Source organism: Ictidomys tridecemlineatus, chromosome 8 (assembly GCF_052094955.1).
Source record: "Ictidomys tridecemlineatus isolate mIctTri1 chromosome 8, mIctTri1.hap1, whole genome shotgun sequence".
Lineage (NCBI taxonomy): Eukaryota > Metazoa > Chordata > Mammalia > Rodentia > Sciuridae > Ictidomys > Ictidomys tridecemlineatus.
Window position 1 is genome coordinate 85,832,685 of NC_135484.1, and position 26,626 is coordinate 85,859,310.

The 26,626-nt window shown below is 34.1% G+C and overlaps 1 protein-coding gene across 49 annotated transcripts in view; it reads right to left on the reverse strand.

Moving 5' to 3' along the window:
• Nucleotides 1-26,626, reverse strand: part of Rims1 (regulating synaptic membrane exocytosis 1) — a 443,971-nt gene that overhangs the window by 360,348 nt on the left and 56,997 nt on the right. For 44 of the 49 annotated variants that reach the window (XM_078019737.1, XM_078019731.1, XM_078019729.1 and 41 more), the window contains exon 2: nucleotides 10,237-10,317. The exons of 4 other annotated variants lie outside the window; for them this stretch is intronic. In XM_078019737.1, coding sequence (XP_077875863.1) covers nucleotides 10,237-10,317 — 81 coding nt within the window. Of the gene's footprint in view, nucleotides 1-10,236; nucleotides 10,347-26,626 lie in introns of all 49 variants that reach the window. One more of the 49 variants, XM_078019739.1, reaches the window with a different exon arrangement.

The window sequence follows — 26,626 nt, forward strand, 5'->3', positions numbered from 1 at the left end:
AATAAATAAATAAACCTAACTATAAAATTCATCACAAGTTTTATATAATCATGTGGCTAAAATTAGTACAGAGAAAACTTGCCTCTAAAAATACCTTCATTTATGATAAAATATTTAACTAAAATATTCCTTGCATATGAAAAATATGACCCCTTTCTTCTTGTTTAGATGTTATTCAGTCAATAAAATATCCATGTAAAACAGTAATATTCTTATCTGGCATATATTTTTAAATGTTTATTTACTCTAAAGTATCTATATACTTATAAAATTATTAAATCTTATGTCCCAGTAGAATACCACTGTGAAAAAATACTACAAAAATCAAACATTTAAAGTGGAAAAAAAATCTGATGTTTCAATTCTTATTCCATTTTCCTTTTCATAATTTTTTACCTTCATACCTTTATACAAAATTTGAAGTCATATAAAAATATTTTTAACACAATTGAAATTTCTAAAATCTTTAATTACAAATGCCTTTTAAGATCACTTTCTGTGCAAGCTTAAAACTTTATGAGAAAATATATATGTTTACATTATGAGTCAATGAATATTAAGCATATTAGAGATCACACACATGACTTGAAACTTCCTCCCCCTCAGTTCATAGCAGAAATTCCTTTTCTTTCTCATTGCTTCCAAAATGTCTTGACTAAATTCCATTGGATCCATTTTTTTTGTGACCAACAGGATACAAACAACCAGTGCATTTTATCTCAGCTGCCACAACTGACTCCTAAAGTTCTCATATACCCTGGGAAACTATTTGCTACACTACAAAGAATCATGGTCCTGCCTTCTTTAAAGTGCTCCGAAGGCCTCTTGATGCAAGCCTCATATAAAAATTTAAGGCCCAAAAGACCTGTAAGATGGAATTCTTTTTTAAAAAAAAATTTCTAGCTGCATATGGACACAATATCTTTATTTTTTTAATTAATTTTTATGTGGAGCTGAGGATAGAACCCAGTGCCTCACATGTGCAAGGCAAGCGCTCTGCCACTGAGCCACAACCCAGCCCTCTAAGATGGTATTCTTACTTATATTATTCATTTCCCTCTTTTTCCTCATTTACTTCCTCTGGTATTCTTTGAGTTCCCCAGACAGACATGGCACACATAGGACCATATAAGGATGATCGCACATACTGTCTTCTCTGCCTGCAATTCCCTTGCTCTCACTCTTCGCAAGGTTGATTTCTATCTTCCAAGTTTCTCCTTAAATGTCACAACATCTTAGAATCTTCCATGAACAAACTCTCTAAGTAGCTTCCCCACATAGCTTTCTATCACTGCACTTAGTTTGGGCCCTTGCTAAAACCAAAAATTTTATTAACTCTGCTTGTTTGAGATTTTGATTTTTCTCCTCCATACTCTTAAGCCCTAAAGGGCAGTGACACTGCCCTATCATCCTAATATTCACTGCCTGACACTGTACTTTGCACACAGTGCAGAAAGGTTAAGAATACACAGCCTAACTCACTACAAAGAAGGCAATAAACTGCTTCCCCTACTGCACACTCTCACCAGTTAAAGAAATTCACTTCTCTTTCTTCAATGCCTTCTTCCCATCCAAAGCTGCTTTAACAGGCTTCCCTGAAGGGGTAGACCATATCTGTGCTGAGATTTAAAAAAAAATCCAGAGAATTTGAAAAAGATAGAGTAGAAAATCTCAATAATTTCAGTAGAAAATCTCAATAACTTCTGAGCCAGGAGACCACATGGCTCAGGAGGAACACAGGGACAAAAGTTTCTAAAGCAGGGTAGCAGGGTTAGATTCCAATATTTATAGGGTCTTTCCCAAACTATTGGGAGGAATCATTATATTCCTAATGGGATGTGTCTGAGGTAGTGACAACCTGCCAGTGAGTTAGCCAGTCTTCTAAGTCATCCCTGAGTTGGGAGCATTAGGCCACACACCCTGAAGACCATGATCGGTTTGCAAAATTTAAAGCCATAGTCACATAAGGACAAGAGCTTCTTCCAACTGTTACAATATCAAGGATACACTTTTGTTTGGTCTTTTATCTAGCATAAGATATAGCTGTGATGTTAGATATATGATTTAAAATGAGAAATCGTATTTTCAATTGTAAAGATATATATTTCCTATACTGCTATGGGAATTCTTCCCAGAGTTATATTTTTAGAGCTCAAGGTTGACTATTTTAAAATTAGGTTAAATGTATGCTACCAAATCTACATGAATAAATTCATTCTCAACCCATATATGTTGGTCCTCAGAAGTCTCTGTGTTTTGATTAAGTCTGCACAAAAGTTGTTATTGCTGAAAAAAGCCATGCCCTTGAGATCTGAAAAAGCATGCCTATTAAAAGAAAAATGTGGATGGCAGCCTCCTCGTCAATTCAAGCCTGACTCATCTAAAGCTGTGAAGAAAAGGAAAGAGTGTGTCTGACACACATGCCCATGTCAAAACCCTCAATATAGCTGGAGCTCAAGATGATCAAGTCAAGGACACTAACTATCGTTATGTACCAAGATGACTTCTAGAAGAGAGGAAGCAAAGAGGACAAAGAATGGCAAGGCAAAAACTTGAGAAGAAGTCAAATTTACCTGGAACATAATCCATTTTTTAATAAGTGAATGAAACTGATAAAAATTATAGAACCTACAAACAGATGACTAACAATACAAAAATATATAAATAAATATAAATAAACACACTGTCAAAACCAGGTACCCATTTTTTTCAAAGACAACCAGAGAATCCCCTCAAGACTATTAAAGAGCTTGTAGCTGTAAGTTCTTTTAGATTCTTTCTGGTTGGCTCTTTAAATAGAACCCAGACTCTGAGGTTACACTGGTAATTTTTATGTGATGAGTCTGGTCATATGCAGAGACATCGAAGTGCTGTCAATCACCCAAAAATCATGAATGGTAAAAGAGTTATGAAGAAAAGCTAGATACAGCCTCTTTGGCTCACCCCAATGACACCCAGATATACCACAATGATCACTTCTCAGTCACAGCATAATTCCCTGGAGCTTACGTCTGTTTCCTCTAACCCCATCAGTTAGCACTTGCCTAGAAAAACCTGCTTGAGAAAATTTGAAAAAGTTTTCACTTGGCCCACAAGTCTCACCACCTTGCTCATACACACTCAGTGAGCATGCATGTCTCAGACTGCCCTTGGCTTGCCATTGGCCCTGTGAAGCATGTCCCCTCTCTTCTTTGAGATTTGCTAGTAATAAATACATTGCTTCTGTTATTTCATGTTTTTCATTCTTTTGGTATTGCTTCCTCTATGTCTCACCAGATCAGTACACTGAAACCCAACTCTCCTTTCATCATGGCTATCCTAGTAGGAATAAACTGAATGAAAATCAGACAAGAGCCTACCAGTAAAACGAGTTTCTTGTGAGAGTAACAACAGATCAAGTATCAGAGGCCTAAGTATTAGGCCATCGACCAGGTATCCCACAAAGGCATGTTACCAAGACCATCTCCCAGACAGCCTTGTAAGGACAGACCTAGAGTTCCTAGCCACCACCCAGAGTGACCTCAAGACTAAAGTAGGGAAAAGCAGAACACATACTCAGAGGCTCCAGCAATGATGCTTTAAATAACATAATATTTTGCACCTCACAATAACTTTTCTTTTCTTCTGGAAAGCTATATCACGAACTTACCCAATTACTCAATTAGTCATCCTTCAAAATTCATAGTAACAGAATTGTAGACTCTAAATTCTTCCCTTTATCAAACAAACCCCAAATAGAATAAATCATTTTCTCTTTTAAACATACTCCTAATGTAATACTTATTACGCAGTATTGCAATTTATTTGGTTGTATAACAATTTGCCCCTCACTTAACTTGAGAGAAAACCCTTTAGACAAGAATTCCATCCCATTTATTGATGGATCTTACACTTAGGCTTAGCAAGCCTCAGATTCAACTAATTGACAAACTTCACTAATATTTTGATGTTTCTTTCTTTGATCAAGTGATCTCAACTCATGCAACATGCTTAAACTATGACCAAGTGACATATTAATAACAACATAAGTGGAATATTTGAATATTTATATATATGGTTATCAAAAATATTAAAGTATATTGATATGCGTATCCATCAAACTAGATTTGCATAATAGAACATACCAAGTAATGTAGCCCAGTCACCCTGTTTCCTCTATCTACCAAATATTCTGTTTTTCTCTTTACCTAGGAAAGCTTTTTAGAAAAGTCACACACGTACACCATCACCTTTTCCTGACTTATCATTTTCTCCTCACGTATGCCTGAAGTGCAGCCTTCCCACCCAGTTATATGTTAAAACTGCTATGACAAGTGCTACCAATGAGTCTACATGACCCAAACTAAAAGTCATTTTTTATCCCATCATTTATTTCTTGACTTTTCAGCTGTATTTGTCACTGATGGGCATCCCTCTAAATCCTGTACTACCTTGGTCTCTAATCTTCCTGCTTTTTTGACCATTATTTCTCAGCTGTGCTGGGGGATCCCTTTTCTAGTTCCTTAAGTATTGGTTTTATGTAAGGACTGCTCTGCTATTTTTCTCCTACATATCTTTTTATAATGTCATCTACTTCAGTTGACTGAGGGCTTCAAGTTCATAGACACAACAGTTTATGAACCTATACCCTTGGATATCTGACAGGTACCACAAAATCCCTTTATCAAAATCTGAACTTACCACTGCCTACAGACCTAAATTTCATTCACATTCTTAATTCAACTTTTACTTCTTGGTTTGCATCTCTTCATAATCCAAGCCATTAATGTGATATTTTCCCTAAACTTTTTCCTTACAAATTGGATTCAACTGACCTTCAAGCACTGCCATTTCCTTTTCAGTTGGCTTTAGAAATGTCTTTTTCCCATAGCTCTATTACTTCTCTAAGTTGAGATCTCTGCACCTCTCCCTGGACTATTACTATTGTCTACTAACTGATTTGTTTGTCCTTAATTTTGTCTATATCATTCATTCTCCATTCCTCCTTCTTCTGAAAATAAAGTCACTGATACTGTAGATATATACACAAATATGCACATTGTACAAATTCCTCAAAAATCCCCTCCCAGTTTAATTTTTTTCTCTTTCAATATCAACCTAGAAATGCATTTATGTAGACATAGGAGAAATCAACCACACCACTCTCCATAGAGAATTAATAGAAATAAGGAATAAATGCAGACTTTAAATTATTCAAGCCACCTACCAAAAAGTTCACTATTTTCATCAAAGTAGTAGAATGAGAAAGAAAGAAAGAAAGAAAGAAAGAAAGAAAGAAAGAAAGAAAGAAAGAAAGAAAGAAAGAAAGAAAGAAAGAGAGAAAGAAAGAGTGAATTAAAAGAGCCCCTAGTTGCTTGTTCTTGTTTGCCACAGTTTTACTAGGTTCAATTAAGTTATGACAAGACTTCCACAACTATAAATATGTGGAAATTGAAAGAGAAAGAAAGCAAGCAAATAGATCTGGAGCCTTACTGATAAAAGTCAAAATGGTCACTTCATATCTAATAAAGTCCAATTTAAAGTGCAATTTGGAATAAGTGGGACCAATTAAAATGGAACCTCAATATATACAACAGAACAGATTTTAAAATCAATGTTACCTCTTCAAAGAACTTTCCCAGAAATTACTTGAATCCTACTAGAAGTAAAGTTTTCTAATTCCTAGAACATAATATGAGAAGGGAGAACCATAAGTTTTCTGTGACTTATCAAGATAAGTTCCATCACAGGAAAATGATTTTACAGTAAGAACATTTATAGAAAAAGAAGCTGGGCTCAGTGGTGTACGCCTGTAGTCCAACTACTTGGGAGGCTGTGGTGGGAAACTGCTTAAGCTCAAGAGTTTGGGATCAGCCTGTGCAACATAGCCAAAATTTGCCTCAAAATATTAAATAAATGAAAATACAGAAAAAGAAATATGGCAACAACATTAACAGTACTTCTTCCAAGTTTTTAATTTTATTGAAATAATTATAAATAATTTTACTATGGTTAAATCAAAATTATTCTTATTCCTTGGAAAATGCTGATTCAATGAAGATGATATGCGAATATATTATTGAGATAAAAAAATCTATAATATCTATTTAGCCTCTGGAAATTTATTTTAAAATATCATATCATTTTGTATAGGATGAGAGACAGGGATCTCATTTCATTCTTTTACTTACAAATATCCACTTTACCCAGCACCATTTGTTAATGAGGCTACCTTTTCTCCAATGGATTTTTTTGATGTTATTTTTAGTCGCTTTTGTCAGATGACTGTAGCTGTGTGGGATATTCTCTGTTTCTTCTATACTGATCCATTGGTCTACATGTCTGTTTTTATGCCAGTATCATGTTGTTTTTGTTATAGGGATCTACAGAATAATTTGAAACTGGGTATTATGATGCCTCCTTGAATGGGTCTGACTCTTCTGGATCTTTTGTTCTGCCATATGAATTTTAGGATTGTTTCCCCCCACTATTTCTATGAAGATTATCACTGGTATTTTAATGGGGATTGCATTGAATCTCTGGATCTCTTTTAGTAATAGGGTTATTTTAACAACATAAATTCTGCCTATCCATAAACATGGAAGGTCTTTTAATCTTGTAGCATCTTTAATCTCTTTCTTCAGTGTTCTATGATTTTCATTGTAGAGGTCTTTTGCCTCCTTTATTAGGTTTATTCCTAGGGGTTTTTTTAAGCTGTTGTGAACAGAATTATTTTCCTGAATTCTTTCTTAGCATTTTCATTATTGATATATAGATAAGCTATTGAGTTTTATATGTTGATTTTGTGCTACAACTAAATTTTTTGATTAGCTACTTTACTGAATTTTTCTATTAGCACTAGAAGTCTTCCAGTGGGAGTTTTAAGATCTTGTAAGTATAGGATCATACCATCTGCAAATAGGAATACTTTAGCTTCTTCTTTTCCCATTTATACCCCTTTTGTTTCTTTCTCTTGCCTAATTGTTCTGGCTAAAATTTCAATGACATTGAATTTCAATTACATAAAATTTCAATATAACAAATTGGAGTGGTAAGAGTGAACATCTTTGACTTGTTCTTGATGTTAAGAGAAATTGCTTTCAGTTCTTTCCCATTCAGCAAGATGCTAATTTTGTTATACATAGCCTTTATGATGTTTAGATAAGTTATGTCTGTCCTTAGTTTCTTTAGGGTTTTCATCATGAAGCAGTGTTGGATTTTGTTGAAGGATTTTTTCTGCATCTATTGAGATAATCATGTGGTTTTGTCCTTGGTTCTATTTATGTGCTGTATTACATTTATTGATTTGCAGATATTGAACCATTCTTGTATCCCTGTGATGAAACCAATTTGATCATGGTTTATGGTTTTCATAATGTGCTCTTGAATTTGATTTGTTAACACTTTATTGAGTATTTTTGCATTTAGAGTCATCAACTAAATTGGTCTATAGTTTCCCTTCCTTCATAGTGTCCTTAGCTGGTCTTAGTATTAGAGTGACTCAGAATGGATCAAAAACCTAAACATAAGACCAGAAACTATGCAACTGTTTAAAAAATAAGAAAAATACTTCAGCATGTAGGCACAAAGACATCCAGGAGGATAGAATCCCTAGAGCTCAGGAAACAAGCAAGAATCAATAAGTGAAATTGCATCAAATTAAAAAGTTTCTGCACAGCAAAAGAAATAATCAACGGAGTGAATGGACAAGATACAGAATGAGAGAAAATCTTGGCCAGCTGTTCCTCTGCCTGAGGTCTACTACCCAGAATACATAAAGAACTCATAAAGACTCAACAAGAACTCAGAAAGACACAATACTAAAAAGAAACACACAAAACAAACAAAAAAAATCAGTAAATTCAGAAATGAACTGAACAGACATATCTTAAAAATAGAAGTACCAATGGCCAACAAATATATGAAAAATGTTCAACATTATTAGCCATCAGGAAAATGTAAATCAATACTACCTGAGATTACAGCCATAAAAAAGAAAGACTTATGATTTTGCCAGCAAAATGGATAGATCTGGAGACTATCATGCTAAGTGAAATAAGCCAATCTCCCTGCCAAAAATGGTCAAATGTTCTCTCTGATATGTGGATGCTAAATCAGGGAGAGGGGCGGAAAACAGAAGTCCAGTGGATTAGACAAAGGAGAATGAAGTGAGGAGGGATGGGAATAGGTAAGAGTAGAATGAATCAGACATAAATTTCCCATGTTCATACATGAATACATGACCAGTGAAATTCTACATCATCTATAACCTCAAGTAATGGAATTCTAATTAGAATAAAGTTATGTATGTCAAAATACACTCTACTGTAATGTATATCCAAAAAGAATTTTTAAAAAACTACCTGAGATTTCTTTTCACTGCAGTTAGAATGGCAATCATCAAGACTTCAAATAGCAATAAATTTTGTTAAGGATGTATGGAAAAAGGAACTCTAATACACTGTTAGTGGAAATGTAAATGGGTAAAGTTACTATGGAAATCAGTATGAAAGTGCCTCAAAAAGCTAAAAATAGAACCATCACGTGATCCAGTTATACCACTCCTTGGTATTTATCCAAAAGAATATAAGTCAGCATACTTTATAGATACATGCAGTATAATTCATAATAGCCAAATTATGGATTCAGCCAAGGTGCCCATTAATAGATAAATGGATAAAGAAAATATGGTGTGTGTGTGTGTGTGTGTGTGTGTGTGTGTGTGTGTATGGGTTTTAATCAGCCATAATGAAAAATGAAATTATATCATTTACAGGAAAATAGATGAAATTAGGGACCACAATTTTGAGCAAAATAAGTCAGACTCAAGAGGTAAAAGTACTCTGTATGTTTCCTTTCACATGTAGAAGCTAGATGGAAGATAACATGTAAAACACGGAATGCCAAGAAAGGAAACCATTAAGGAAGGGAAACGATCAGGGAGATTGAGGAAGAGAGTAGGAGAGGTAATAGGGAGTGAAACTGATCAAATAATGTTTTATGTATATGTGAATATGACACAACGAAATCCACCATTCTGTAAAGATAATATGCACCAATATATTGGAATAGTATAAAATAAAAAACACAATTTTATATCCTAAATCATAAATATTCTAAAATTAATTAGTACTGTTTGAAATAAACAAAACATAAGCATTTCTATGACTAAACACCAAGGAAAGCAGGGAGTAGAGAAGAAATCAAATAAATAGAGTTCTGAATGTGGTTCTTGATGAGATACAATGTAAATAGCTGTAAAACTGTGCAGAGTAGCATGATATATGCAATCCTCTGGATAGAAATATCTTCCATATAAAATTAAATTAATTTTCTCTTTTACTTATAAAATGTTATGGCAAAATAGTTACAATTTTACTTTCTTCATAGCCTTTTTACTACTTTATCACTTCATTTTGGTTTTTCCTTTAGAGAATTATGGTATAAACTAAAGGAATCTATAGAAAGTTAATCTGAAGACACATTTCTTCAAAGTCCCTTCCACAAAGCTTGGAAGAAGGCTCGCCCCAGGAATAACTACTTGACTACAATGATTACACTAACCTTACTGCTGCTTCAGAGACACCTGAAGGAAATTTTAACTTTTTAAAACTGGGAGCACAACACTATTCAAAGGATTAAATAGATCACACTAGTATAAAGAATTTTAAAATTATTTACATTTATCTCATCAAAATTCACATTTGAAATTCAGAGCTTGCATATTTTATTTCCTATTTCTAATTTTCCCTTTTGTTGATTAATTAATAGTCAATCATTCATACCTACAGCTAAGAATGCATTAATAAAAATGAAACTAGATGGAGAATCCACTCATTTAGAATGTCCCATTACCTTTAAGTAATATAGCGTGAAGGTTGGATAATGAGCTAGTTATGAATTTTCCTTACCTACACACTCTGGCCCCCATTCAGCACCCTATCTAAACTTTGGCAAAAAAGCCAAACCAAACCAAAACAAAAAACAGAATTGCTGCTATTCTATAGCCCTAAAACACATTTCCTTTCCTCTAACTAGTTTCATCCCTGTAATATTATTAGAAATGTCAGTTATTAAAGATACTTAATCCAGAGCTCATGTTTCCAGATAACTTCATCTAATTCAATAGTAGCCTTTTTATTATACCAGAGAAGCCAGAATATCTACTCCCACATGCAATGTGAATTAATAAATCTGTAACCAGTGATCTGTGTAAGAGAGGACATTTTCATTCAATAAAACCAATGCTATACTTACGGTGGAGGTTGTTGGGGCTGGTTTTCAGCATTTCTTGGTGTTTTGCAGGCAGCAGGCTTCGCCATATCCCTGACAACACACCTGGGGCGCATGATAGACAGCATAACGCACTATTAATTATAAAAAGGGTAGAACACATCTGGAAATTAAACAGGGTACTGAAAACACAATCTATAGAAAAGTCTTTGCAAGCTCCTTCAATATTAACCATGGGGTACTGGAAAGGCCTCTAGAATTAAAAAATCTTTGACTCATGCTTCTAAGAGTTCAGTTATACTCAAATAAAATCTGTGCTGGCCTCTGTACTTGGTTTTCATTTTAGCATCAATAAAATGATTGTCAGCAGCTTTCCCCATAGCAGAAAAGCTATTGAAAGCTTTGGCTTCACCATATGAAGACATCTGAAAGCTTAAAAATAGGAACAGCTGTTGTGTTGATATGTTAAAAATCGAGCAGGATTTTCAATGGCTTTGGCAGTTTTACTAAAAAAAAAAAAAAAAAAAATATGGACTCTTGTTTCATTCCATTAGTCTCCACATAGGTCTTTCTGTTTATACAAAAAGAGACCTAAAAGACTTTAAGATATTCTCCACAGTCAAAATTCCCTTCACACTAATTACAAGTAGGAGATGGCAAGACATGTTCATACAAATAGTGCACCTGCACTTGTGTGTAGTAAGAGAGAGTATCTCCACATTATGACAATAAAAAGTCTTTGTGCATTAAATTCTTCATGTTAAAATAAGTTAATGCAGAGGGTAAACAATATAACAAAGTCCCAAAGTGGAGAAGGAGTTGATATTTTTATTCTCATGTTCTGCTTTGTTGCAATGCTAGGGATTGAACCCAGGTCCTCATGAATATCAGACAAGTGCTTACCAATGAACTACATCCCAAGTCTTTTTACTCACATATGTGAATTTATGGAGCATGAAAGAGATTAATTGGCCAAAATCAGAAAACATTTCAATCTGAGGCTATACTGTACTTGGATGACTCAGATATCCTTCTCCTAATCCTTTCGTTTTTCCCCTCCCAGTGCTGGGGTTTGAACCTAGGGCCTCTGGCATGCTAGGCAATCATTCTACCAGTGAGCTACATCCCAGCCAAATATTGTTTCTCCTCATATGATTTAAAACAAACACAGCCTTGAGGAGGGAAGTCTTGGTAATAAAACTGAAACCCTACATCTTAGATTTTGCTAAATAGAAATGTCCCTTAGGATTCAGAACCCCCAAGCATGAGTCTGATTTAACTTTTGCGGGGGCGATTTGACTGCAGTGCTCATATTTAGGACCAGTCATGTTATTCCAGAAGTGTATCACTGGTGAGGCAGGAGTGGATAAACTGTTTCCCAGTACTAAAAGCTGCGTGGCAAAGTTCTCCACTTCTGAAAGAAATCATACAGGGAAACGTGGACACAACGCACAGAAACGTGCACACACACATTGCTCATTCCAAACAAGGTCAAGTGAGACTTAGAAAAATCAATATATAACATGACAAGAAAAGAAAATGGTGCCATTTCAAACCTCTGCACACCTTCCTCCTGAGATAACAGTAAAGAAATGTGGCATTTCTCAAGAGCAAATGCTAAACTCTCAATGGATTGGTCAGGAGAGAGGAGTGAAATCCCTGAGAACCACAAAGCCCTATGTGACTATTCCAGTTTCATGGGAGAAGGCCAATCACACATCAGCATGAAAAGAACATTTAGGGAGGCAGTTGTTAGGGAAAAGAAAGCCCTGAAATTTTAATCTAACTTACACAAGGTACAATGTCCAGTAAGTTAAATTTTGAAGTACTGGAAAATCTTTTAACAATTCTTATTCAACTAAAAATAGAATATCAGGCTGGTTAACCTACAGGAACTGATTTGTAAAAATCTTACGTATCACCAACTCAGAAAAAAATTTGAATTATATAATAAAAAATGTTTGGTTCCTTTTTTTCCTCCCTTCATGTTCCAGATATTTACACAAAGATCTAAGAAAAACAAAATCTACCACTAGGAATTTTTCTTAAATATGCTTGGAAGTAACTACTTTCTAAATAAGGCAAAGATTTACCCAATAGTAGGGGTAGGTTTTAAAGCCAAACTTTTCCTCCCTGCTAACTAAAAGGCCATTAAAAAAAAATCTAATCTAAGTACAACAGTGATTTGGGATTTAAAATGACAATAGCCAACATATTTCTGTCATACACACTATAGAATCTTTCTGACAAAAACTTGATTTGAATTGCTGAACTTTAAGGTTTTATTGAATAATAAAAATACATGTTACTCTTCAAAAACAACATATTTGGAGTTAATTAAATGTACATTTTAAAAAATAGGAGATGATCACATTTTCTATATTAGCATATTTGCTGATCATAGAACACATACCCTAGGGTAATGTAGTAGCTATTAATTTGAGTCTTGAGGAAGGTAACTCTTTGTTTCAAATTTCTAATTTTTCAACAAAATTGTGGGGAAGTGGTTAAACTATGATAATATATATTCTTATATTTTCAAACCTGAATTCCTTTGAGCTGAAATTTCTCCTTGGTACAAGAAAGAAAAAACTATACTATGCCCCAAACAAGACACAACAAAACTATAAAATATGAGATTTTTGTTAGCCTGGGTGGACTTACATTTCTTTAAAATTATAATTGAATTGTGTCAGTTTGGAGGCATAAAATCTTCATACTTTTGACAGTTCTAATATATGGAAATTGTTTAGCTCCAGCAATTTCCATTATCTCCCATGTATTAGACAAAGTATATTAAATATAGACCCCCTCATACTTCAAGAAACAAGACAATGATATGTCAGAATGTTGCAGCTATTAAGAGTCTGTTGCTATACATGATTCATTCCTTCAGCCAGACATTAGGAGACCACAAATGCAGCAATACTGCTGACTTCCTGGAATTACCGAGGATGGAGGGACTAAGAGTTCAAAGGGTCTGACCCCTTATTCTTTGAGATGTCATTAATTATACCGGGATTTATCAGACATGGACTCTTAATGTCTCCTAATATGTGAGCATCTCCTCATCATTCAAGCCTCACTGAAGATTTATGCAAATAAGACATTCTGCAACCACCTCAGGGGAATGCTCCTCCTGACTCCGCCCTCACCCTGCTGGGTTTTATGAATGACTGCAATCAATGCGATGTATGGCTGCCAACTGCCCACTCAGCCCTTTCTACTCTTCCGTGCACATACACCCGGGAGAAACTCACATTGCCACAAGCCTACAGATGAGGCTATGGCAAGGCTTTCATCTCTCCAAACAGGAACTAAATGTGCTTCCAGATACTTAGAGTATATGAATTAAAAATTCTAAAAGCCTTCAAGAAACACAATTTACATAATTACTTTCTCTCATTTGACTTTCCATTTTGGTGACTGTAATCACTACCCCCTACTCTGCTTCCACAAAAAAACAAAAAAGCAAAAAACACTATTTGAACTTTAAATTGTTTAATATTCCACAACTAATGTCAGGAAACTACTTACTGTGAACTAAGCTGCCAAAGAGTAGACTTTGGCTGTTTACATTTCTATTTTCAATCTTATGCTTTTTTTTTTTTAAATTTTCCTATCATCAACAGAGTCAAGCAGGGCTGGCAAATAAATACATTTGTGCCCATTTCCCAAGTATTACAGTACTAGCCTACATGTGTCCTATGAAAACTGAGAGACAGTTAAAATAACATAATATTGAGAAAATGAAACATTTTTTCAAATATAGAATTTTATAATTTGCTGGTCACTAATTAAAATGACACAGAAACAGGAGAAAACAACAAGAGACTTCAGAGAATATGAAACTTTGTCACTCTTCCTTCTAACTTTAATTCAGTACTTCAAGTCATTCTTCAACACTAAGCACAAAGAATCCAAAACATATGCAAATTTCCTGTCTGGAAACTTATTTGTCTCCTTAAACTCCAGGGTCATATATCCAACTGCTTCCTCAATATTTTCACCTGGATCTAATAAATCTCTCAAAATCAACATTTGCAAATGCAACTCTTCATATTATTCCTCCAACACTGATCCTCCAACAGCCATCTCTATCTTGTTTGATTGCAACGTATTTCTTGAACTGTTTAGTCCTAAACTTTAAACTTGACTCCTATTTCTCTCTTACATATTTCTCTCTTACATTCGGCATCTAATTTACCAAATTGACTATATTTTCCAAATATGTGCAGAATCTCATCTTCTCTATTATTACCATCCTGGCCTAACCAGTAAAATCTTTTGCTTGAATTCTCATGATAAACTTTTTACCGGTTGGCTAGCATTTACCCAATTGTGTTGAAACTTCATTCTCAACACAGTGCCCAGACTGACTTTTCTGAAATGTAAGTTAGATCCTGACACTTCTTCTCAAGATTCTGTAATGGTTCCCCAATTTATTCACAATGAAATGCCATATATCATCTGGCTTCCCATTACTCTTGGAGCTCACCCATCCTTTGTGCCTCAGGGTTTTTGACCCCTGTCTGGAATACCTGTCCCTGAAACTGGTAGAACTAAATCTCTTACCTTTTTCAAATGTGTGCTTGAATGTCATTTTTTAATGATTCCTACATTAATTATATGACTAAAAACTATATTCCACTTCCTATCACCACACACACACATTTCCAAGTATTGTTGCTCTATTATTTACATAATTCTATCTCCTATGGCTTGAAATAGAAGCTTCTCAAGAGCAGGGATCTTTGTCTGATTCTTTTCCTATATATGTATATATAAGGAGATGAGAATAGGGCCTCACAGACAAGTTACTCACAACATGTTTGTTGAGAAAATAAGATAAAAATATAAAAGTTATTGATTTCAAGCTTCAGTAACTAATTTAAGATGGTAAAACAGTAATTTAGAACACACTTTTTTTTTCAAATTAAAGCATGTTTCAACAAAATAAAATTAATTTATAGGCAAGGAGTTTTGTAGTTTGAATAACTTCACTAAATTTATTTTCATGTGGTTTGAATAATGTTTATTCTCATTCTAAACATAAAAGGGCATTTTTAAGCATATAACTTCAATGTAAAATTACTGCTTCAAACCAGTAAAAAAACTATTTAACATCTGAGGCACTAATATTTTATCAGATAACATTTTAAAGTAAGTGTACATAAGGAAATAATAGTAAAGACAGAATCCCTTTTTCTTCTGATTTTTCTAAACAGGGTAGGAACTTTTAATTTAATGTATATCATATGCCAAAATGTACTCAATATGTCTTGTTTAATCTTCATACCACCCTGTAAGACATGATTATCCCATCTGAAAGAAAAAGAAACTATAAGTCTAAGAGGTGAAATTATTTTCCAAATCATAAATGGTCAATGTTGATACTTAAAAAGCTATGATTTGAATGAAGGTCAGCTTAGCATTAAAGTTAATATCCTTTCCACCATTCCATGTCTTTAAGAGTGAAAGAAAGTTCTGTATCTTCAGATATGCTTCAGTACCACTGGCTGCATGATACAGATACATTATCGACAGTCTGTGAATAAACTCACATAGCTTAGTAGTCTTTCAACATCATTCTAGTATCATAAGACCATGTTCTTCTTAAAATTTGTTATATAATCTGGTTGTTCTTTGTTGAAGGAAAAAAAAAAGTCCATATTCTTCACATACAATAGCAGGGCAATAGTGATAGTAGGATATGGAGTTGGCTAAACTAGAAATGCAATGTGACCTTAAGACCGTCGGGGACACTGGAACACTATAGAATGTGAAATTCAAGTTGATGTATCTGGTATAGAGACAAAGGGTTTATACAAGAAAATAATCAAGAAAGCTAAAAACATCCAAGATTCATTTGTAAGACAGTGCAATTGATAAATCTCTCTTCAAATACATTTTTTGAAGGAAGACTTCAAAAGTGATCTCATTTCCATTTACAAATTCTAAAAGAGGAAAAGCTAAAAAAATTATCTTTAAAACCCATTTTACATAAAAATGCATATTCATGTCAACTCCACAGTGAACAAGTGTGTATGATGATTATTACCCATAGGATGAGGATGGAGCAGCGAAAATTCTACACCAGAAGGGGAAAGTGAATGTTGGTATTTGAAAAAGCCAGATGTACTAATCACAAATCATCACAGCCTGTTATACCTCCAGTGTGCATTCAGGGAACCCTCAGAAGCTACAACAGAGTAATTTTTATTTTTAAAAAAGGCATGGAAGACAGGCAAAATACATTCTTAACTATAAGGAAAGGGAAATCTGCTGGCAGTTCTTCACAATGAGTGTAAGGATTGTGGACCTTCCCCTGAAGAGGCCAGAACAGTATTCACAAAACCAAACAAAAAGGATGAGGATTCTAACATGACCAGGATAATTACAGAGTATCACTGAGATTAATGGGAAATTTTAAATTCCAAAAAAAACCAAACCTTCCAAAGACTGTTAAGAAAAGAAAATAACAGGTAAGAAGTCAAGTCTCTGGTCTTCCAGATTACTAAACTTGTTCAACACCCATTTGGTCTAGAATTCTAGGAGGTTTGATTCTATAAGATCCTAATATCATTTCCAAGATTTTTTTCAACAATTAACCTCTTTTTATCTAAGCTACTGTTTTATGGTAACAATATCATTTCTTTCTCCATTCACTAATTCTAGAAATATCACTTACTGATGGATTTATATCTGATATCACCTCCTACATATATGTCTTCTCATTTACCTGTTTCTAATTAGTAACTTGCATGAATTCTCCAGAAGCCACTTGTTGCCTGCAAAAGACAACTTTAGAAAAAACTAGAGTACCAAAAAATTTCCCACTGCTAAACTTTCAAGGAAGAACCTCTTTCCATTCCACAAGGGGAAAAAATAACACTATCTGACTATCTAGTAATATGTAAGAAATTTCCAGGACAGGAAACAATAGTCAATGCAAGAGAGAGAGATCAAATAAGATGAGGCCTGAAGTCATGTTTTGAATTTCCAGGAATACACAGAGATGGGGCTCAAGTGAAGCTCCATCTCATGGGTTCATGAGAAAAAGTGATACAAAATTGGGGATAGAAAATAGAGACAGTTGGAAATATGGAAAGCTGAATCGAGAAAAGAAGGCATGATGAAAGGAAGATACTCGGGGCACAATTGAAAAGGAAAAGGAAGAAGTTGAGTGTAGAGGAGAGAAAGGAGGGGAAGGGAAATGTAAGTGAGAGGTGGTAGGGGAAGAGAGGAAAGAAATTAGGGGGAATAAGAATGCCCAACAGACAGGCAGGAAATAAACAGGTAAGAGATTATTTCCCTAAATGTCATCTTTCATTTGGACCATAACTCCCATCTCCATTTTCTCCAAAAATGATTCTTGTATGGTAGCCTAGATAAAGTTTGTTTTGGAAAAGCTATGGAGAATGAAAATCACTTTTGTACCTCTTCTCATATTTTTACCTCAGTTCCTAGATAATAAAGAAAATCTCCAGCTCAAAGCTTCTTTTCCACCCTACCTATGCTGGAGGCAGGGGAATAGAAAGTTTGAGGGGCTCTCTCCTCCCAACTCTCACCCACTGATGGCTATGTTGACACTAATGAGTAGGGTTACCATGTCTTGGAAGGAAAAAGTTGAAAGCTTCCTCTTCTTTTCCTGATTGTATGTAAATAAAAACAAAATAAACCCAACAAACAAACAAACAAAAATACAACTTATTTCTCCAGCTTTTCTGCAGTAGGTCCCTGGGCAGGCCTGAGTGGGGCAAATGTACCAGGCTTCTAACTCTAACAATCTTTTTCACTCACCCATGTCTATTTGAACTATTTAGGTAAGCACATCTAAAGCTTACTGAGAAGGCTTAACTATTTTAGATTTTAAGGTATTCAAATAAAAAAGAAAAGAAAACTCACTTGGAAATGACAGTCTGTAGTAATTAGGAAGAATATCAGAAAAACTAAAAGGACATCAAATTTTCTCTAGCAAGGGAGGAAACATGTTCTATATCAGCTGATTCAGTCTGTTTTGTTCTTCTGGAACCCATGACAGATGGTGCTTCTGTGCAGAACACATCGTCATGGGCTCCGGTTGCACAAATCAAAGTCCCACCAAATTATATCCACTGAAGAAAGAATTCTAGTCTAGAAGTAAGAATGTCACAGTTGTAGGAATAATCTTGGGACAACAGAGATTAACTTAAAGATAAAACTAGCCTTTAGTACTTTCATTTTCATTAGTAAAGAGTTCCAAGACTCCTCACAGCTCTATCAACAATCTCTTGTCTAAATTAATGTCTCAAGTCAGGCTGAGTGTGGTCTCTTCATCTGAAGAAATGACCACTGACTTGAATGAGTGAAATATGAAAGACTGTTTCATCTGCAATAAAGAGTTATAATAAAGTTATAATAAAGAGTTAAAGAGAAATTTTAATACTGAGATGTGACTAAAAATTGTCTTGATTAATTTGAAAAAAGCACTTAACCAAAATAAGATGAATTTTGAGAAATGTAACCTTGTTTAGATATGAAAACAAAATAAAAAAGCAGGAAAATAACAGTTAATAATAATATCAGCAAAATTTTCTGAATATTAACAGTGGGCACAGAGCTATGAATCTCATGTTTTCAGTCAGGTGATCTGGTCATGTGTTATCTATTGTTCCTGGTATTCTGTTAGTTAAAAACTGATAATGCTACTTAAGTTATAAGTATATTTGTAAAAATACCACAACTTATTCATATAAGCACAATTTATTATTTCAACATCACTATTTTGAAACTATTTTGTTTTAAGCAAAACAGAGGTGTTGTCATTGAAAATTTTAGCAAGAACGACATAATTATAATTGAGTATTTCAAACTCTAAGCACTAGCCTGTACTTCACATTTTCTTGCCACCTTTCAAAATTGCGCCAAAGTAGAGACAGTTGCTAGATAATGCTTGTCTACAGTCTAACGTTGAGGGCAAAAAATAAAATAAAATAAAATTTAGTAGCAGAGGCAGGAATGATGGTATTCATAGAGATAAACTCTAGAGCTACTTCATAACTAACAAATTTTCAGCTTTTTATTTGCGTCACAAACTCACAGCTTTTTGAATAATGATTTTAGGGTAGTTGTATGTGAAACAATGATCAAGGCTTGCTGTCAGAGAAAATCCTCGTTTATTGAGGAACAGCTCTGCATATTTATAGAGCCAGGGGTGGTTTGACAGTTGGCATGGGGTGCTTTTTGATTGGTGGGTAAGGATCAGGTGAGCCAGCAGGGCTAGTGTGATTGGTAGGTAAGGATCAGGTGAGCCAGGAGGGCTCACCATTGGAAGGCAGGATCATGTGAGCCAGCAGGGCTCACCATTGGACGGCTCTTCTTGGGGGATGGGGAAGTTAGTCTTTGGAGCCGGCGCGACTCCCAACAGTATGTATATAAGAGTGCCTTTTCTCCACATAACATTTATTGTCTTCTCTCATCTTGGACAGAAATATGCGCTATTCATTTTATTACAATAATATTTATCTGGTCAACAGGTTATAATGCCTCTTTTACCTAAAATGTAACAAAAGAATGAAACCATATCAGTTTAACATTTCAATAAGAAATCTAATGTTTGAATATAATTGCTTCTTTGATTTTTTTTTTTGTATTCAGAATGAGGAAAACAAAAAAATACTGTAAATACTTTTCTTCATCTTCTTCATCTAAACTGATGAAGGTATGAACAGATATTTAGAAAAAATACTCATGAATACTATGATGTTTGGGAAGATGATCTGGCAAAGGGGATTTCATATTCTTCTCTGACAAAGGTGAATATAGAAACACACTCTGCCGCCTCCCTAGATCTAATAGGACTGCCATTCTTGTGGCTTCAACTGCCCTATGGCTCCTGAATTGTCATTTTCAGACTTCAACTCCTATTATTAGTCAGGTCTCCAATTTGTATCTACCGAAAACTTCCCTAACACCTAAGCCTAAACAGATCAAAAGACTAAATGCAATAATCCTCCTACTTTCAAACTTAAATATCTCCTAAATTTCACATAGTAGTCGATTGAATAACTGCTGTTCACAACCTTGATATCACCATGGGCCACAGACTCAATTTAATGGCCAAAATGTCACTGAGTTTGCTGTATTGCATTGGACAAAACCTCTTGAAAATTCATTTTTTTCACTTATATTTACAAAACTCAAAATCCACTTTACCTCTTAAAAGAAATGCTTGGTGTCTTCCCCAAACTCCCTCCTATTCACACAGTCTACAAAAGGGCTTCCTGTTCCCTACCATAGCAAACACATCTAGCTATCTAGTTCCAGAGCATTTCATCCACACATTCCTCTTATTCACTAATCTCTTCCCCTTAATTCCTAACATAGCTCATTTGCTAAATCAGACAAATCTATTTCACAGTTATAGAACTTCACTTTGTCACCTTCATATCTACCATATCCCACTTCTCTTACTTTAAATTGTCTGCCCCTTCTCCCTCTCTCTTAATTTTTAATCCTTTCAAAACTCAATTCAAATGTTCAGAACTCCAGGAAGATTTCCAGGCTAACAACTCTCATTAATTCTTCACCAGCATCTTCTAAAAACATAGAGCCTTATATGGGCATGAAAGACTGTTTAATAGCAGCAGCCCAAGTACTGGGAAGAAGTTCAAGAAACGTCTACTTTGGAAACAGGACATGAAATATGTGTTACAAAGCACCACTGAGAAGCCCTGGTGATTATAACATCTGTATGAATCATTACAAAAGCCTGAGTATAATCAATGAACAAACACTTACAGACACCTGCTCTACACCATGCCCCATGCTAAGCATGATGATCACAACCTGAAGGCAAGTCAGTCTGTTCATTAATAATAGTGGTGGTAATAATACTAACATTTATTGACCACGTAATATAATAGAAACCCTTTTAGGCTCTTTACATGCATTAACTTATTTGATCGCTATAATAACTCCATGTGGTAGTCAGGTTAAATAACAACTAGTTGACAGCATTTGCAAAGCCCTGTTTTGTGTAAGTTGTCACTATATTAGTTCCACAAGCAGAACTCTACTTTACCATTTTATTTCCCTCAAGTTGTTTAAATTAATTTTTAATTAAAATTAATTATCTTCAAATACAAGATCAAGTGCAGGACTTTAGGATTAATAACGAGGTACTAAGGATGTAGCTCAGTGGTAAAGTGCTTGCTCAGAATTAATAATTAAATAAGACTGTGCTTTTTCACCCAGACTGTTACTTAAAAAGAATATTCATTTAGTAGAATAAAATTCTAGTCTATTGTACTTTTAATATGAATGTACATTACCTTGTGACTTAGTGTTCTCAGGGGTTATAAAAATATTTTAATTATATTATTATATATACTTAATGTTCACCTTGCTTTTCAGAATTACTTCCAGAGTTCCCAACTAGAGATTTACCAGGATTCACTTAGGATACACTTCTTATTATAGATTCATGTATACAGAAAACTGTTAGGGATTAAAAAACATTAAAACTTAAATTTGTTACCCCTTCTATCCCAGCCATTGACTTCTTTTGTTTTTACCAAGGTGAATAATTTTTTAGAACAAAAATAGATATCACAACCAAATACAAATTTTATACTAATGCCATAAATATCACAAACTCCCTAACATATGACTTCATTTTTATTAGCTAAAACACATTTTTATAATACTTTCTGTAGCAGGAATGCTGCTTCTACTATAGGCAAACCTAAAGGTGATCCTATAATTAAATACTTCTGACAACTGAAATGCTCTTTCCAAAACGTTTACTGAAATCTCCTTCTATGTAACTTGCATATATTTATTCTAACTCTGCCCTTGAAAAGCTATGTAGAGCAGGTTTCTTGCTGCCTTTCTGAAAGACTGTTCTGCATATGTTTGAACTCAGTGCTCTACACTTCTTTTATCAGTCCCTAAACTATTTCTTCCTAGTTATGTGTTCCAGAGACTTGGCTGGTGTGGTGTGTTTCTTTTGGCTAATAATTCCCTTAAAGGGTGGTTCCTTTTCTTGTACAATATTTTCACTCTAGGTCTATAAGAAGGAATAAAATCTCAAATTTTATAACCCTCTCTAATAGCCATGTCGTATAAAAAGGACAAGTGACGAAAAAGACTTTTCAAGGAAAATCACCAATGAGTTGCTTCCAAACATGGTCACACATCAGAGTCAAGAGGTTTTTATAGGAAAGACTTCTTTGGGTCCCAGCCCAGACTTTCAGAGACGGGGTTTGGGCTCAGGAATTTTAATATTATTAGCCCTCCACGGGGAACAGAATGTGTTCAGAGACAGGTGTTTGGGAGCTGCTGATGAAGAACAAATCATTCATTCACTGCACTGGAACCAGGAATTCTTTCCTTGGAGGAAGCTAAACCTCAAGAAGTTTTCACAACTTGGTCCCCATTACCTCAGTCTCTCACAAAACACCTTTTCTTGAACTGCATTTTTAGCCCACAACTTTTATGACAGTTAATACAAGAAATGGCTATTGGTTGACTGAAGTTGGTTTCTGCCTTTACTGTAAAATAGTCACTCTCTATTGTATCAATTTGATATAAAATTCCTAATTAATTTTTTTTTCAAAATTTAGTGCTAAGAAAATGCCATTCGACTTCTTCTTTCTTTCTTTCTTTCTTTTTTTTTTTTTGGTGCTGGGTATTGAACCCAGGGCCTCATGCATGTGAGGAAAGCACTCTACCAACTGAGCTATATCCCCAGTCCTCTTTTATTACAAATACTTGTAATGATATATTTTGGTCAGGGAACCATTGAAACTGATAAGAAAATTTATTTAAGGTTTATCATAACATTTATTGACATAATAAACATGGTTCATAATTTCACTTTTTTCTTGGTTATAAGTGTCAATTTCTATTATACTACGTTGCATGTAAACGCCTTTTCTAGAAAATAAAACAGAACCATATAAAGAAAGAAAAAGTTAAAATCTCACAAGAATCTCAGAAACTTTTATATTTCACAATAAAAAATTACAAAAGACTCAATTTTTCATACAATTAGGAAGTCTAATCTTCCTTACCAGCATACCCTCGAAACTAGTAGATATGCAGTAAATTATAATTATTATGATGGTGGCATTTTGCTAAAGTTGAAATGTTACACAAAATTAGCTTTTTAGAATGAATATGTCATGAAATTTTTCCATATGCATTATAAGTGTTATCACACAGAAAGAAAATGGTTTCATTGCCTAATAAGTTAGGGATGTTCAACAAGTTGAGCAGGATTTTTTGTTTATTTTAACTGCATAACATTTCAGAATCTTTGAAATGCTAATATTTATTGTACACCTCTACAATAGGAGTGTAAGAATATGTACTTTTTAAAAGGAATTGTATTCAGTTTGGGAAACAATGGATCACACTTAGTAGTTTCAATATGTGAGAAATCAGTATTCTTAATGGTCAGAGCTTGATAAATTATTCCAAATAGTAACATAAAATAGCAAATATGGCACTTCACTTCAGTAGGGAATATTTTCACTTGACCATCATTATGATCTTAAAGCATTTCCATATTTACCTAAACAATTGCAACCACTTTTCAATTTGGTCCACTTTTAAAATACATTTCCTAAAACATAGAGCATCCTCCAAGTAAGACAATTCAGCATTGAAGTACATACTTCTCTCCATTACGATCTATTAGTTTCATGTAGAAATAATACATGCAAGCTACTCAATAAATTCTTCAACATTTAAGCACTCAGTATAGCCTCACCAAAGGAACAGATTTGAATCTAAACTAACAGTCTATATGCAAATTTCAGAGATTTTGTTATTGTCTTACACAAGTATTAAACAATGACTATAAAAAGACCAACTACAGTGGCTTACCAAATTCTAGTGTACTTATTTTCCAGTCCTAAAATAGATATGTGGAAAAAATGTAATTACTGCAATAGGTAGACAATAACTATCTTCTTTTGCTCAGAGATAAATTTCAAAGGACAGTAAGACATTTTCTCTAAAACCACATAATTGCCTTGGTGACACTATCTTCATCTATTCAGATCACCCATAATTTTATTGCTACATAACTCAAAATGATCTCCTTACATGAGAAATATTTTAATTTTGACACTGACACTAAGTACTTAGGAAATACTGATACATCACTAGCAATAAAAAATTACATGCTGAATTTCATTAATTTTTTTGTATTTCCCCCCAAATACACTATTAATATTATAAATATATCAAAACAGACTTAGGGGAAAATTTGCATTATGCAAGATGCATGTAATGTATGACATATAAACCTGAATGTGTTTTTATACATACACATATATTACATGCATGCACATATATAATACTTATATCTAGAAAAAATAAAGAGTTCTTATAAATCAAATTAATTAATTTAATCAAGAATGAAAAACAATCTATCCAATCTATCCTATGGCCAATTAAGAAATTGATTCTTAAGATATTTGCCCAAGAGAAAGTAAAACATGTCTACAAATTATTTGTATAAGAACGTGCATAGTAATCTTATTCAGAATAAGGCAACACAAGTGCTTATTAATAAAGAAGTGATCAAGTAGAATTATGATATATTCATAAAATAGAAAGTACTTATGATATATATACTAATATGAATGACGGTCAAAAATATTTTTGAGCTAAAAAAACAGACACCAGATTTCTTACTGTATAATTCCATAATTATAAAGTCCAAGGGGAGGCAAAAAGTAATCGATGATAACGAGAATCACAAAGTGTTACCTTCTGGGTGAGAATGTATTTGTATGTTTGTTCAGGGCAGGAAATGGAGTTTTTGATGTTCTGGTTTTAGTTATAGTAACACAATTGTATACAATTTTCAACACTGTACATTTTATTACCTATAAATTATATATCAATAAAAAGCAAAAATAAAAAGAGAAAAATTACTGACAGGTCCAAGAAGGCAGAATTCTCATTTAATATATTCTTTTTATGAAAAAAATATAGTTTAATGTTCTCTCAAAAATAATCATCCCAACATGCAACTATGGAAGTCCATGACATTTTTCAATGTCCATAATTTATTCTTTACACCTTCTTTGAATCCCAAAGGCAAATGTAAATATAGTTAAATCTAAGAAATTATTTTATGTAGAAATATTTTTCATCAGGATGAATTATTATATATACATGAAAATCTTAAAGGGGCTTTTAAAGTAGAGTTCAGGAAAAGGACAAATCATGGTACTATATGTTAAAAAAGCAATACCTTTTCTAAATTATATGCAGATCATTTAAAAGGTAAATTTGCATCTAGTATTTCACAGAAAACATTACTTACGAATTGCACTGGCATGTATAATATATTACTAGGAACATCTTAAAATTGATATTTTGAAAGGCTCATTCTTATGCTGTAATTATTTTCTAAGAAATCTTGAGTATTGGTTTTAGTTTCTAAGAGCAGTATCTCATGCCAAAGTTTTTTAGAAGTTATCTTATTAGAAACATACCAAAAATGCAGAATATCATGAAAGTAACATCTAATTCTATTACTTTAAAAATTCTACAAATAAGTAAATGTCATCTATCACTACATTCCAAGCCTCTTTAATGTTCCTCTTCTATGGACATACATAGTCAAGACCCTAAAGTCAACATGGTGAAGAGCAGCACTCCTGTCGCCTTGGTCTGTTAGGTTGGTGAGAAGCACAGAGACAGGCTCAGAGCTCCCACTCTTGAGGATCTTCCCTAAAGCGTCCTCCCTTGAGCTGCTATGACTCAGTGGCCCTAACAGAAGAGCAGGTGCATTTACTTTGACTTTCTTCGTCAATGAAAGCAGCCCTAAGTGGTTTGAGAATCCTGGAGAGTCAGCCGGTAGTCACTAAATTAAGTTATTTTAATGTATTTTCATCTAAGTATGTTTTTATGCTAAGGAAAGAAACTAATTCTAAAAAAGGGAAAACAGTGGTAATGGGAGAGTATGGACTAATGGAATAAATAATGAGATATAAATCAGAATATTAACATGCTTTCACAAACAATCGACATCCCTGGATACTTCTCTGCCTCTGCAGCTCTTTTCTCCTCTGTGTTTGATTAAATTATTGTTCAAAAATATTCACTCTTTCTCACTCCCAACCCACTACCCTGCTTCTTTGTTTAACTAAGCGATTTGTTTGGGCCTCACAGTAGTCAAAGTGTTCTTCCTTTCATTTGGAATCTAGCTTTGTGACCTGCTTTGGATGATGTGATATTAACGGATGTAACAGGAGAAAATGCTTAAGATGTGCTCCTGAACAGGGTCTTGCCCTTTCCAATGGCCATAATACAAACCTGAGACTCCTGGAATAAATCTGGACCCAATCTGAAGTTGAGGCCAGAGCCTTGTCAAACTTGAGAAAGTTTCTTCCACCCAGCCAGCCTG